We start from the raw sequence: 14,771 nt of genomic DNA, 5'->3' as shown, positions 1-14,771 counted from the left end.
AGAGAGAGAGAGAGATGGGGGTGGGGGGGGGGGTGCGTGCTTGTATGCGCGGGAGCGCGCCTGTGTGTGTGTGTGTAGGGGGGCAATAGGTGTCTGCATCACTATAAAGTCCAATTTATAACTGTTTTCAAAACAACACTACTACTAAAAAGCACATACAAAAAAATATTCTTCAGCGTAGTATTTTTTATTTCAACAATTTTTTAAACTAAGATTATCATTATTTATAGTGGCAGGCAGTAGTAGTTGGAACCGTATTGGGATTAGAACACGTACTACTCAGCAGGAGACTAATATTTGACCGTAATTTGTGCAAAATGGGAAGATAATTAAAAACAATTAAAAGATTTAAATAAATTAAATACAAATGACAAAGACAATCGGCATATCATTACATTTAGCATCACTTTCATGCTTTTAATTGTCCTTGAGTATGTTATCAAAGTTTTTTGTTAGAAGGTTAGAAGTTATTTCAGCGTGGTAAATTGTCATGAGGGGAAAACATGCCTGTTTACAGAAAGTGAGGGGGGGGGGGGCATGAACCAGTAGAGGTCAACACAGGTTAATACAGTAGATTAAGTTTGTCCATTTCTTTCCTTTTGTGTTAAAAAAGTAAGTTCCACTTGTTTTATGACTTAGTTATTTACATGGTTTGATTAAGTGAATGAATGAAATATTCAGTTATAATTATTATTGTTGTTAAATCGTACTATTTATTTTCAATGAAATCTTTGATAGTTGATACCGATTACGTCTCCTCACCCGCTTGAATGTGAGTTCAAAACATCTAAGTTAGCTGGAATTGACTCCAGCCCCCCCCCCGCGACCCGCGACGGAAAAGCAGTTTGAAGATGGATGGATGTATATGAAATAATGTGTTCTGGTATTTACACATGCTGCAGAGCATTCACACGTGTAACTATTCAGTCAGATGTCTTTAGTCCATCGGGTTCCTGCTTCCTCAGGTTGAGACAAGTGACACGTGGGTAGTCTTATTGTGCGTCCTCTCTCGGCCGGATTTTTTGCATTTCTTCCTCTGATGACTACGGAGAGTGCTGGAGGAGAAGAAGTTGTGCATTTAAGGACTTTTTTACCTTGTGAGAACCCACAGGAAGGATGAATGAATTCAGATTTGAATTAATCACTAATCACCTGACAGTCTGACTGATTAATACCTCTACCTAGTGACAGCCTTGGCAACAAGATATGCAAGTTCCGCCATGTTAAGGACCATGCAGATAGAGGAGGCGGTGGCCATGAAGACGGTGAAGATGGTTTTCTCGGTGGGGCGAGAGATGAAGCAGTCCACCAGGTTTGGACACGGCCACTGGTCACACTGCACCAAGCGAGGCATCTGGAACCCGTCATACACCACGTACAGGGCATACCTGGAGAGGCAAAGACACGTGCTGTGTGCAGATAGGCAACATAGCACGACCACACCGAACCAGCAATACGGCAGACACGCAGAAAAACCAAGGTGGCAGGTCATACATGAAGCCTCCTTCAAACAGTAACCTGCACACCAGGCTGCAGGCGTACGTCCACCAGAGGGCGCCAGCTATTGGGAGTCTCCTTCTCCTCAGAGTCTCCAGGTCTTCCTCCTGGCCTTTGCTGGTGAGGAAACCCGCTCTACCTGAACCCTGTGGAGCAACATGATATGACACCGTTAGGCTAGACGAGATACCGCATCAAATATGTCATAACGCGTCAAGATAAAATCAACAATATTGAGAATATAAAAGCATAGCATGAAAAGATAAAATAAGCTTTCACATAAACTGACAAAAGGTAGTATGAAGTTAACAAATAAAGCATGAGAAGAGACGCGAGTCATGACGAGATGAACAATGACATGACAAGTTGAAAGACAGATCCATTCCAACAAAAAATACATGACAAAACTCACAAGATAAACTTGGCCTCTCACAGGTAATTTATCACACAGCAACCAGGGAACTCAAAGTGCTTCACATAAAACCATTAAAATATAAGGAAAAGTGAATTTAAAAAACAATTATAAGCATTGATTTAAAAATAAAAACTGACATTAAATCAACAAACAAGCTAAAAATGTAATACAAATTTTTGTTTGAAGATTTGTGGAGCAGAAGAACTGAATTCTGCCTCTCCATGTTGGTTCTGACGCTGGGAGGAGACCCGTCCCAGACGACCTGGGCGGTCGGGATGGTTCGTACGGTAGCATCTGGTCAGGCAAGTATTTTGGCCCTAAACCATTCAGTGCTTTATAAACCACTAGCAGGATTAAAAGACAAGACCTGGGATAAAACAGGTCTGTATTCCACCAGGACAAATAGAACTGTACACACACCTGTAGGAGCCTCTTTTTGTCACTGTGGTTCCGATAGGCCACATGCATTGCAACCAGGAGTGTTGGCGTGGAGACAAAGACAAGCTGGAGACACCATAGACGGATGTGGGAGACAGGGAAGAACTGGTCGTAGCAGACGTTTTCACAGCCAGGCTGGAAAACAGGCAGATGACGATGAACACGGGTTGCTTCATAGACGTTCAAATAACCCAAAGACAAAACGATTACATTTATTGGGTGCCCTACCTGTAGTGTGTTGCAAGTGAAGTCAGACTGTTCGTCCCCCCAGACGCTCTCAGCAGCGACAACCAGCACCATGACCCGGAAAATGAAGAGCACCGAGAGCCAGATTTTACCCAAGCTGGTGGAGTGTCGGTTCCCCCCGACCAACTGAGAGTACAGAGCCGGCCAAGACATCCCGAGGAAACGGCAAACCTGAGGAGGACGACACACTGATGCGACAACAGCTGTCGGCGGAAGAGCGGATTTCCTTTTGAGACACAGATCTGACAGCGGCACAGAGGGAAATTCAGAAGGGGAGGCAGTGGCAACAGATGAAAGCGGAGAGGGCCGACGAAACAAAAGAGAAGTCTGATGCAAGAAGGGGATGAGAAGGAATGAAAGTGAGAGGAGGAAGAGCGAAGCGGCAGAATTCATGTGAACTAATGATCCTCTCTGCCCACTGTGGACGATACTGAACCGAGCCCACTCGTCTAAAGACACACTGAACACACTGTACCCCTACAGTGCTCACTGATCATCGCTATTGATGGACTTGTTCACTGCTCTCCTCTTCCAAAAATGATGTCTTAAAAAATATTATTTAAATAAATAAATCGTCTTACCTTGCGGTCAAGTTGTTTCCTATATGAAAACAAACAACAAGTTTGATGTCACATGACCCGCAGCATGGTAAAATAAATAAACTAGTATACGGAGCCAAATTCAACCTGCAGCTCCTCCTTCCTTTCCATTGAATAAGGACGTGAGCCTCCGTGTCAAGACAGCCAGAAGAATATAAGAAGACTTCTGGTGGGTAATTTCAAAATAAAATATTACATATATATATATATATATATATAAAACGTTTTTTTAGAGTAGTTACATTGGATATTTACAAAGAAATGCAGCAAAAGAAAGAGTCCTAAAAAAACAACAGGGAAGTCGCATACGCATACATCCTGAGTTTCAGTCACAAGCGTGGGTTCCTGCTATTTCCGCTGTGCACACCTTTTACTACAACTTCATTAATCTATTGAAGTGTTTATATGTCAAACTTGTTTATGTTTTCTACTTTGTGAAGCTCCACCAGAGCCACTTCAGCTGTAAAAATAAGTGAAATGTGCCTTTAATCTATGCAAAGTCACTATGTATTTGACAGCAACAATGTTTACAAATGTTACACAACTCAATTTGGTGGAAAGTAAATGGTCAAAGAACAAAGTCGTATTGCGGTGACAAAAAGTGTGTGGGCTTCCACGTATGTGTGTGTTTGCGATCCCCGTTGTGACTGTAACAGGACACAGGTAGTGACTTTTCAGAGCCCGACCGTCCCTTGGCAGCGCTCAGCCTGGCGGAACACTGCAGCTCTGTGCTCTGCTAATGACTGCGACCGACGAGCGAATCCAACTGTTTGTTAAAGTGTGGGAGCAAAAACAACTTCCTCGGTTCACACTGAGGATACTCACAGAACTGAAATGAAAATATCTGGCGGAAGCAGTAACGTGCATATTCAGTTTGAGCTACAGTGTTAAGAAGGGCGTACATAGTCATATCTATGTACACACCAAAAGAGTAGTTTAAGAGTTATGATTTGATTACAAATTGGTATCCCTTTCCATAAATAATGACGCTAGACTCGTACGCACAGTAGCTAGAGCCTCTGCAATCTGTTTTGCAAAAGGAACAGCAAAGATCTCAAGGGGCAGGACAAGGAATTGGGTTTCAGACTAAGAGGACGTCTGTGATTCCAATATCATTATGGGAATAACAGTGCCACTTACTCCTGATGCATATCGATGAATGGATATCAGTGTCAGGACCGGACTCAAAGACCCACTGTTTGATCTCTCAGTCAGGATTGAGGGAGAAAGGCGGGCAGATTGTTTTCAGGCGGGTCCATACCATCCATACTGGTGGGAGGGAGCAGAGGTGGTGGTGGCACTGGTGGTGGTAGAGGGGGGTCATACAAAGTGAATGAGTAGAGAGAAAGAGAGAGCGGTAAAACAGAGCTGATTGTTAGAGTAGCTCCTGATCAGCTGGCCAGCAGGAGAACAGAAGGGGCCAGTGTCAGGACACACACACACACACACACACACACACACACACACACACAAGTTACCCACGACGCTAGCTACACACACAGTAGTAAGTGTGGGGGACAGCAACATGTGACTAAGTTCCGTGGGTGGACTTGGCCGACTGATCCTGGTCCAGCCAGTAGGAAAGTCTTGATGATTTATGTGAATCATGTTACATTTCCTTCAGTAAAAATTAAGCAGCATCAATGGTACTTGATACTAAAATACATTTTTACTATGAATCATTATAATGCAAAAGGAAACAAAAGGCACATGAACAACTTGAGACTGTACCGACAAAAACTGTTATTTTGCCATGATGAAGGGAATGCTTAGAAACTCCGAGTCAGCAGGGAGCGATAAAGTTGTCGCTTGAAACGACACCGGAAGCGGAAACTCCTCCGTCGCTGCAGCTACGAGAGAATATCCAGGCGAGGTGGTGGAAGCTAGCACAGATACCTTAAGAGAGCATTAACATAACGGCGAAAAATAACAATGGCCCTTGAATCACGGATTACGCAGGAAGAAATTAAGAAGGAGCCAGAGAAGCCCATTGACCGAGAGAAGGTGAAGCGCCCGTTTTTACCGTTAGCCTGTTTACTTACGAGCTCTACGTTAAGCTAACTGGGTTCTGCTAGTAGTTAGCTCTGAATGCGACGCTAACAGCGTGGATAATGTTTGACTAACATTAACCACGGACTCTAAGCACCACGACACAAGGACTCCGTATTCAAGCTCTGCTTTATGATTCGTTAGGTGCCAGTCATCATATATAACGTTAATTAACGTTTCCCGGTCCGAGCCATAGGCTAGGGCTAGCTCGCTAGCATTTGGCGCTAGCTAAAAAGAAATCACACAAGCTAGCAATTTCTCGTCAACTTAACATTAGAGATAGATGAAGTGTTTTATTTATGCAATGACTTACTGTGAGATGTTCGTAGCATCGTTAGGCCACATTCCCGCCGGAACGTAAACTCTCAATGAAACCCATCGGAAAGACTTATTGCAATTTGGGTAAACACTCAACTTGCTAAATGCAACTTTCAGGTGGAGGTTAGCAACAAACCGGCGGTACGTATTTAATTCAAGTGAACTAACGTTAAGTACTGTCACGGTTTCCAATGCCAAGCACACATCGATGCTTTAATTCAAACTTACCCCGGGCCGGTTGTCCCAGAGGGGGGAACACGTCGTAAATCGCAGTTTGACGTCACATTAGTTAATTAAAGAGGGAAATGAGTGACTGACACGAGATACGTTGTAAGCGTTTGAGGACATTCGTCTTTCCACAGGTGTTTCTAATGTGTTCTCCTGTATTCATTCAGGGTGGACCACGCTAACTTAGTTCATTAACTATCCATTCAGGTGCTATTTACACTAGAAGGTGACCTCCTGACAATGAACCAATTTCCACATACATTTACTAACTAACTTCACTGTTAAACGTTAATTGGCATTTAAAATGTCGCACGTTGTAGTTCCTTGATGTGACCGCTAGCCAGCGGACCTCTGCAACGCCACTAATGGGACTTTCAAAATAAAACTTGCCCCTGCATTATCATTCCATGTTTATCTTTAGTGTGTTCACATCCAAGGAATCCTGTTGATCACTGCAGTGCAACCAAATTTGATAACGAAACCAATCTACTAAATCTAAACAATTTACCCGTGTTGCCATTCTGCATTCTCTACTTTTTTTTTTTTGCTGCAGACCTGCCCTCTTCTGCTGCGTGTTTTCACCACCAACAGTGGTCGCCACCACAGAGCAGACGAATTTAACCGCGGCAACGTTCCCTCCAGCGAATTGCAGATATACACATGGTGAGAACGCAAACCGTAGCTTTGTTTCAATCCAGTATTTGCTGGGGGGTTTACGGTGAGTTAATAAAATGGGGGGAGAGCTCCTTGTTCAGGTAACATCTGTGTTTTATTTTCAGGATGGATGCTACTCTGAAGGAGCTGACTAGCTTGGTGAAGGAAGTGTATCCAGAGGCCAGAAAAAAGGGGACCCACTTCAGCTTTGCCATAGTCTTCCCCGACCCCAGAGGAAAAGTGTACAGGTTGGTGTCATACAACAAGTTGACCAAGGGAGCATGTCTCCTGCTTAATGTTGAGGTGAATTTGTGTTCACTGCATCTTAAACTATTTTCTGCCCCTTTTTCTTTGCAGGTTGAAGGATATCGGCAACACTGTATCCGGCAGGAAGGGCGCGGATGACTCCATGACGTTGCAGTCTCAGCGCTTCCAGATCGGAGACTATCTGGACATAGCCATCACACCACCCAACAGGGCCCCACCTCTTAACACACGCATGAGGCCATTCTGAACATAAACACAGACACATAAACCGACATCCAACAACCGTAGTTTTTGTTTTGTTTATCCCTTTCAATTGCATCATCTTTGATGCTTTTTGCCTAATTTTATAGAATGTGACGTGTAATAAAAGTTGTAATTTTTTTCCAAAGTTTGTCCTTTTCTTTGTAACATGGGGAGATTATATTATTAGTTTGTTTTCTGATTGTTTAAAAATCTACTTTAATGGGGGTGGGGGGTACTTACATTTGGTCTACGGTCAACATTTTGTAGTGATATTTCAGCAATGCTTGTAAAAATAACTAATGCTCTTGAATGAGCTTATGTCAATTGCATTTGATTTAAAACACTAAAATTAGCTCATTTCGACCCGAAACTACACAAATGTACATGATGAAATCTGTATTATAGCCAAAAGAAACATGGGAAGCAAATATTTCCGATGTATGCAGTGCGGGTGGTCAGTGTGGAACTTTATTGCGGTAGTCTTAACAGGAAGCTGCTGGTGCTGCGCATGCGTAGTGCTACACACGGACCGCTAACAGGACAGCAAAGATAGCCAACTGCTAGCTGAAGAAAGCAGCTAGTTACACACAAAACATACGTTGAAATGTTTCACAGAAAATTGACAGCGCTAGACTACCACAATCCCAGCGCGTTCGACTGCACAGGTAAGACGAAACCCGTAAACGTGATGCAGTGAGTTCAACGTGGAGCCGGAGTCCTGCCAATGGAGGCGGCGATACGTCAAACTCCGTTGACACAATAGCAGTTTTTACCTTCTTTGTGGCTGTTAAATTTGTATATGATTGTTCACGAGATAGAACAAAGTTTACTTCCTTCTTAAACTCCACACCTTTATTCGGCAGTATTTCTATACAGAATGCCAGCGTGTCTGCAGTTTGATTCAAACAGTTCATGTGTCACGTTTCATAACTTGAAAATTAGCAAGTTAGCTAACATTACAACAACGTGAAAGGTGCATTCATTGGCGAACTGCGAGCTCGCCCGAATTACTGTGCTGTAAATATAAATCATCCCTTATTCAAGACGGGGAAGTTCACGCTAACTTACCCGGACACAAAGGTGAACTCGGGTCACTGTCGTCCTGTCGGAAGTCACGTTAGCTGTTCAGCAGACGTGAAACAACAATAATTCCATAATTCACTCTGACTTTCTAACACGACGGTACAACTACTGCATGGAAGTCAGCCATCCGTCCATATATACAGATACACCCACCTGTCATCTCTGCTCAGATGACACACAGTACAGGAACTGCGTGGTGTGGCTTGAGGACCAGAAGATCCGACATTATAAGATCGAAGACCGAGGAAACCTGAGGAACATCCCGAGCTCGGACTGGCCCGAAGCCTACCAGAAGGTGGGACCACTTGACTTGTGTCTGACATGAACGCTACGGGGAATAGGAGATTCATCATTCCTTACATTAAGTGTGTTTTCCTCGGGCTCAGTACCTGCAGGACCTGAACTGTCCATTTGGGGCTCAGGAGAAGCAGGAGTCAGTGGACTGGTTAATGGGCCTGGCTGTAAGATATGAATATGGAGACAATGGTAAGTAGTATTATGTGTACATATGCTGTAATACTACTACCACCACTACTACGCTGTAATACCGCTGGTGACCGATAGGTGGATACATTGTCTAAGGAATCTGCTTTCTGACGATGCCGCCTCACAACTCACCCTGTTACTGAAACAAGTGTCTTAAAGCGTGTTAATAACAATCTTAATATTCCTGTGATTTCCTCACGTTACACGGTAATGTATTCTCTGTACAATGTTTGTATTGTTTCAGTGGATAAGTATAAGAACTGCGAGCCGCTGGCCGCCTTCAGCAACAGTAACACAGCGGTTGTGGATCCTCTCTTCAACCTGGATGGTGGGAAGAAAAACGCCGCGCTCTGCTTTGACATGTTATTTTAGATTTGGTAAAGTCATCCCTTATTTTGTACTTTCTTTCTAACTATTTTTTATAGGGGATTCTCCAGATTTTAAAGCAGGAGTGACGGCTCTGGCCAACATCCTAAAGATCCAACGGCACGACGACTACCTGGTGATGCTCAAGGTGTTCCCACTCGCCGTGCGCTCACCGTGTTATTGTCTGCTTTCAAGACTTTAAATCTTAGAGGGATTTGTCATACTAAAAAGTGTGTGTGTGTGTGTGTTACGTGCTCCCACCAGGCTATTCGTATCCTGATCCAGGACAAACTATCTTCAGAAGCAATCACCAAAGCCAGCCACAAACAAGAGGTATTGCAATATTCTTCATCAGAAATGACATCTAAAGACTCTTCCAGGTTCCGAGGAAACCTAAACTTTGTTGTTTACGTTCCCCAGGGTATTCCAGTAGCTTTAGACAAGCATGTCTTGGGCTTCGACACTGGAGGTGAGTACGGCAACCGGGAATATAAAAATATGCAATTCCTGTATGGGCTTTTGGGATCCCAAAGATTAATATCGGAACTACTGGCATCCACATTAAAATCCACGTACCCCTCAGATGCCACCCTGAACGAAGCGGCTCAGATCCTGCGCCTGCTGCACATCGAGGAGCTGAGGGAGCTCCAGACCAGGATCAACGAGGCCATCGTGGCCGTGCAGGCCATCATAGCCGACCCTAAGACCGACCACAGGCTGGGCAAGGTCGGCAGATGAGGGGCGAGGATAACGACGGGGGGACCGCAGGGGTTTTCATTTGATTTTGGGGGGGGGGGTCTTTGTTGGACATACATGAGTTTGATTTTGTTCTGTATGAGGTCAGACTGATGAGATTTGGGGAGTCTTGGAAGCTAACGTGTTTTTGCTGGATTCCCCATGGAGGCTTACACGTTAAGTGGATCTCTTTGGACTGAGGTCTCTCCCTCAAAGGGAAACCACACAGAAGCTGGAAATATTCAAAACTGACAGTTATATTTGTATCTTTTGTTTCCAGATGGAAGAGCAGATTATTTTGAAATGGTTTACTTTTGACGTTTTGTGGGGACACCTATAAATACAGATGAACACAGATGTTTGTCTCCTCTGCTTCTTGCTTTGTTCCTCTATGGAAAACAACCTCAACAAGAAAATGTCAAGTACCAAATCACATTTTATTGTTATAAATATCACATCTTATAAAAAGATAAAGATTTGAAAAGTAGTAGCAAAAAATATTTGGCAAAAGAAGTCCTTTCATCATGTTTGTTTAAAATCGAGGTATGGCTCAATCTGACGGAATCAGATTGAGCTCAACGGGGGTTAAAAAAAACGATTTTGTGGAATTTGAAAACCCTTTTTGCCAAAAACTAAATGAAAAGATACCACTAAGTTTCCCCAAACACTTGAACTCACCCTTTTTTACCGGTGTATTTATATTTTTTAGCATCCACTCTGAATGCAAACAAAGACGAGATAAAGCAGCTGTTTCTTCACAGACCTCTGGACAGATCTTCACATCATCTTTGGCAGGAAACCAACACTCACAGGTTGCAAATTTGTTCTTTAGCTTTAAATCGATAGAAAAACAATTGCGTACAAAAAAAAAACAAAGCAACAAATGAGGTATAAAACAAATTTACAAAACAATTATTTGGGGGGGGTTATATCTTTAAGGTAAGATAATTGAGGTGGAGTGTGGGGGGGGGTTGTAAATCTGATCTGAAGCTGGATCTGCCAACAGGAAGCCATCATGTGCCCCGCTGAGTGTCCTTTTTCTTATATTTCTGAGGGACACTGGAGAATATTGTTTTAAGGTGGTCGCCCCAGAACTTTAGCACCAAAGGAAGCTGCAGCGGCCGTCCTGTTGTCAGTGGCTCCCTGGGACACACAAAACCACACATTTAGAGGACAAAATATGACTTTGTACAAAACTCCCTTTTTTATTTTTTTCCACCGATCCTCTCTTCCTGTGTGAATCCCAAAATGTGACGCGATTGAAGGTCTGCTGCGGCGGCCTAATGAGAGAACAAACGGAGCGCCCGTCCCCGAACAAAGCCTCGCACTGACAGCTTCTCCCCCTGAAGAGCTTGTGCGTGTGCGTGTGTGTTCAACAATAACAGCCTTTAAGCCTCTCACAGCCGGCTCTCAAGACCCTGAACACAAGTGTTTTAGAGCCGTCATCACGGCCACAATTACAGCCAACGTCTTTGAAGCTGTTATTCGGCGCGAGGCTTCGGATCGCGTGAGGAGCCCGTGACTTCCTGTAGAAACGCTCGCCGCCCCGACCCAACTCTCCCCTTTACGCTCCCTCGCCTGGCGGCATCTGCCAAGGTGCTACTTTAGGGATCATCCTGTGTTTAGAGGGGCGACTTTGTACTTCTTTTGTTTTAATACGAAGCTTCGGGAGGACGCGAGGCCATCTGCAGGCGGCGACACATCAAACGTGGCGCGAAAGCACAAAATACAGGCGGGAGGGGTCGCGAGCAGCTGTGTAATCACTGTCCTCCTGTCTGTTTCACACACGGAGGGAGGCGGGGGGGCTCGGAGCCAGCTGTGTGGTGAACGCTAACGACAACAAAGCTATCCACTTCAGGCGCAAACTATTCATTCATGTTTAGGGACAGCGTCTCCGTTATATGCTACCATATTACAGGGACGCCGTCCCAAAACACCAAGTAATAGTTTTATGTGGCATGAGGTGTAAAAATACTAAATAATAAAAAGAAAATACATGAAGTCTATTTCTCGCTCACTGACAGACCCAGAATCTATTCAATCTATAATAGAGTACAATGTAGCTGCTATACTATTATTCTACACTCAATGTGGTCCCTGAACGCGTCCTTTTTTAAGGACACGCAAAGCGCTGCTTTTGTTTCCTTAAGATCCCTACGCAGATTGTGTGTGTGAGAGTGTGTGTGTGTGTGTGTGAGTGCATAAGGGCATTTGGTTGTTGTTACACAGAGCTTTGATTACACAAGTGAACGCGGTGCGACTGACGCAGGGTGGCATCTTGAGGGCAGGATTTTGTATATTTTCAGGTTACCTGATAGACAGTGGGTGGTCGCTATGGCAATGCCGTACAGGTGAGAGCGCTGGTCGGGAAGGTACTCGTCGGTGATCTGGCTGCTTTCTTTGCTCACGGCGATCACTCCGTCCCTGCGAGGGACCAGATGCAGAAAGAGAGAGCCACAGTGAGGACGGGGGACGGCAGCGAGTCGCTCATTGACCGGTGATCGGAATAAGGACAGCACGGAGGGGTTGGTGGGGGTGGGCTACCTCCTCCAGTCAGTGTAATAGAAGTGGTTCCCGTAGTAGACCATGCTGAACGGGTAGTTAAGGCTGGGGTGGACCACTCTCCGGCCCGAGCCGTCCGGGGACACGCACTCTAAACGCTTCGTGCCTGGGGGAAAGAAGAAGAGTGTGTGTGAGGTGTCAATTTAAGGAGCGGCGGTCCTGCTGATGGGGTGCTTACCTGCGTCGGCCCAGCACACCTGTCCAGAAGAAGAGTCGTACGTGAGGGCGTTGGGCAGACCGACGCCGTCGGTCACCACCACTCTGCGGTTCTGTCCGTCCACCGACGCGCTCTCGATCTTCGGAGCCTCTCGGTTCCAGTCCGTCCAGTACAGAGTGCTGCGGGGACACGGGCAGGACGGAGGGGTGAAAAGTTGTTTTGCACGGAGAGTGTTTTGGAAATAGTTGGGGCAATCTGGCTAATATAATGCGGGCAAGGTGAAAACACACACACACAGTCACACACAGTGAAGTGTGTGTATGTAAGGGGATACAAGGTGGTGCAGGACTTGGGGGAACATCTGCCTGATGCTGATGATGTCACGGTCAGGGTGCTCTTGAGCAACGTGCAACCTCCGACCCCGGCTCTCTCCCACTGCATTTTTCAGTCTGTGCACATCCAGAAATGCGGATCGCACCGGCTGAGTCACGCTCTTCCCTTTCTGCCTCACCGTTTTCCAGAATGTGACAAGTCAATATTTTATTGTTGGACAAAAACGGTGCTCAAGACGGAGTGTGTGTGTGTCTGAGCTGCGTAAGGCAGTGTGCTGCCTCTCGTCTGTAGATGCATGTAGGTGCATGCCGGCAGTCCGCTGGGGACCACAGGTAATACACACCATATGAGCAATAAACTCACACACACACACACACACACACACACACACAAATGTGTCTTTATGAGTCTGTACGTTAATTAGTTCTATGAAGGTCCGGGTGAGCAGGTGTTCTCATACGTGCTTCTATAATGTGCATGTGCTTTCTTTCTGTGTGTGTGTGTGTGTGTGTGTGAGAAAGTGCAGGCTCAGAAAACACGGAGCACATGCTTAATCATAAGTGTAGCCGTGTGAAGCGGTGATTACCTTTTGGAATTGGCTTTTAGTCAGAACACACGCAAGTATGTAAACACACACACACTCACACAGGGACGTACTTGGCATTCAGTCAGAAAATAAACTTTTAATATGTCAAACCTTTAAAACCGACAATGTGCTGTTTAATGATTTGTGTTTCTGTTCCTATGTTTAATCATCTGTATCAACCATTAACACACAAACACACACACACCTGGTTATGTGATTTGTTGGAATGATGAAAAGCAGATGTTGCTGGAGAGCCGACCGCTCGCGGCCTCATTGCCTGTGTGTGTGTGTGTGTGTGTGTGTGAAAGATGGTGTGGCACTTACAGAGAAAGCCCTAAATGTCCCTAACCCGACGTAGAATTACCAGAACATGTGTTACTAAAAGGACTCCACCCAGCTCCCATCTGTCATCCTGCCTCACGCTGACAAAGTCATGTTCAGCCACAAAAACCCTTTCCTACAGAATAGCTTGGACTCTAATCTGCGTGGTGAGTTAGACGAAGGCTCCGATGACTCACAGCCTCTCTGAGGACCGTCTGTGGCTTCGTCACAGCGCGCTAAAGAGATAAAAAGACCTGGTGGTCTTTACCCGGTGGAGGAGACCACTATGATGGCTCGGGGATTGACCAGGTCGGTGCTGAACAGCGTCCTCCTCCCGCTGCCGTCCAGGTTGGCGCTTTCGATCACGTCCGGGTTCGAGTCGACCCAGAACATCAACCTGCGTTTGGCATCCACTGCCAGACCCTCTGGACTGACCAGATCTACAAGGGAGACCAGGTTTGAAAACACAAACACACACACACACACTTCACAGAAATGAACGAGCCGCATCGTGTGTTCTTACTTGTGTTGATGAGTATTTCTGGCTCGGCACCAGCCGCCATTGAAGCCCTGTTGATGGTTCTGGCGGACAAGTCGGTCCAATAGACATAGTTCTCCTTGCAGTCGTGGGCTATGCCAACGACGATGGAGCCCTGGGCGCACACACACAATGAGATACGGGAACATATCTACAGCCACAGCAGTATTTACTTTTCGAGACTTCAACAAAGAAAGCCGAAGCTCATCTCTTACGTGCAGCGTCAGCAGTGTTTTGGACCGGGCTGCATCCAGTCTGGTCCCGTTGAGGGGCAGCGCTCCGATCTTCTGTCCCTGAGCGTACAACAGTGTGATGTCAGCGTTTGGCGGCGGGGTCACGTCCGGGCGGGGCAGCGGGCGCACGGTGGGCGGGGCCGCTGAGGGGAGGCCTGGGGCGAGATTGGTACGGGTAAAAAAAAAGACCTTTTTCAGCCGTGATCGGCGGGACACCAAACGACACGGAGACACTTACACGCTGGCTTGACGATGTCGTAGGACCGGGTGCCGGGGACCTCCCGTCCGTCCTGGTCCACGCACCAGCAATAGGTGGTCTCTCCGTAGCACTGGACGGGACTAAGAGAAATTTGGCTTTCTTGAGTAAGCTGTCATTGAAAATGTATCTCAGCTACTGTTATTTATGTGTGTGTGTGT

General features: G+C 45.7%; 4 protein-coding genes across 18 annotated transcripts in view; 2 read left to right on the top strand and 2 right to left on the bottom strand.

Annotated features, from left to right (window-relative positions):
• Positions 1–168: 168 nt before the first annotated feature.
• On the bottom strand, positions 169–4,478 carry LOC120816606 (gap junction beta-2 protein). 10 transcript variants are annotated; one of them, XM_040172568.2, is made up of 7 exons: positions 4,336–4,478; positions 3,178–3,196; positions 2,579–2,923; positions 2,333–2,485; positions 1,495–1,643; positions 1,182–1,388; positions 169–1,055 (listed from the first exon to the last, which is right to left on the bottom strand). In XM_040172568.2, the coding sequence occupies exons 1-7, from the start codon at positions 4,344–4,346 to the stop codon at positions 962–964; spliced, it is 978 nt and encodes a 325-aa protein (XP_040028502.2). In that variant the 5' UTR covers positions 4,347–4,478; the 3' UTR covers positions 169–961. The 10 variants fall into 10 exon arrangements, with proteins under 10 accessions (XP_040028502.2, XP_077957878.1, XP_040028651.2 ...); XM_078101752.1 differs by having other exon boundaries at positions 1,153–1,388; positions 2,579–2,767; XM_040172717.2 differs by having other exon boundaries at positions 2,579–2,767.
• A 413-nt stretch (positions 4,479–4,891) lies between these two features.
• Positions 4,892–7,099, top strand: sap18 (Sin3A-associated protein). The gene is made up of 4 exons (XM_040173472.2): positions 4,892–5,199; positions 6,344–6,453; positions 6,570–6,692; positions 6,802–7,099. Exons 1-4 carry the CDS (start codon positions 5,128–5,130, stop codon positions 6,956–6,958), a joined length of 462 nt encoding a protein of 153 aa, XP_040029406.1. The 5' UTR covers positions 4,892–5,127; the 3' UTR covers positions 6,959–7,099.
• Positions 7,100–7,389: 290 nt separating this feature from the next.
• On the top strand, positions 7,390–9,979 carry rtraf (RNA transcription, translation and transport factor). 4 transcript variants are annotated; one of them, XM_040173340.2, is made up of 8 exons: positions 7,390–7,619; positions 8,208–8,332; positions 8,424–8,523; positions 8,768–8,851; positions 8,949–9,037; positions 9,154–9,222; positions 9,310–9,358; positions 9,473–9,979. In XM_040173340.2, exons 1-8 carry the CDS (start codon positions 7,559–7,561, stop codon positions 9,625–9,627), a joined length of 732 nt encoding a protein of 243 aa, XP_040029274.2. In that variant the 5' UTR covers positions 7,390–7,558; the 3' UTR covers positions 9,628–9,979. The 4 variants fall into 4 exon arrangements, with proteins under 4 accessions (XP_040029274.2, XP_077957899.1, XP_077957897.1 ...); XM_040173252.2 differs by having other exon boundaries at positions 7,453–7,619; positions 8,181–8,332; XM_078101773.1 differs by lacking the exon at positions 8,768–8,851 and having other exon boundaries at positions 7,447–7,619.
• Positions 9,980–10,042: 63 nt separating this feature from the next.
• The window catches only part of nid2a (nidogen 2a (osteonidogen)), a 59,435-nt gene continuing 54,706 nt past the window's right edge, over positions 10,043–14,771 (bottom strand). For all 3 annotated transcript variants that reach the window (XM_078101632.1, XM_040171628.2, XM_078101643.1), the window contains 8 exons: positions 14,593–14,693; positions 14,337–14,509; positions 14,107–14,236; positions 13,852–14,023; positions 12,365–12,522; positions 12,169–12,292; positions 11,936–12,048; positions 10,043–10,767 (listed from right to left, as the gene is read on the bottom strand). In XM_078101632.1, the coding sequence (XP_077957758.1) occupies positions 10,757–10,767; positions 11,936–12,048; positions 12,169–12,292; positions 12,365–12,522; positions 13,852–14,023; positions 14,107–14,236; positions 14,337–14,509; positions 14,593–14,693 (982 nt within the window). In that variant the 3' untranslated portion in view covers positions 10,043–10,756. The remainder of the gene's footprint in view (positions 10,768–11,935; positions 12,049–12,168; positions 12,293–12,364; positions 12,523–13,851; positions 14,024–14,106; positions 14,237–14,336; positions 14,510–14,592; positions 14,694–14,771) is intronic.

Source organism: Gasterosteus aculeatus, chromosome 1 (assembly GCF_964276395.1).
Source record: "Gasterosteus aculeatus chromosome 1, fGasAcu3.hap1.1, whole genome shotgun sequence".
NCBI classification, from domain to species: domain Eukaryota; kingdom Metazoa; phylum Chordata; class Actinopteri; order Perciformes; family Gasterosteidae; genus Gasterosteus; species Gasterosteus aculeatus.
This window is presented reverse-complemented; position numbering and strand designations above follow the sequence as displayed.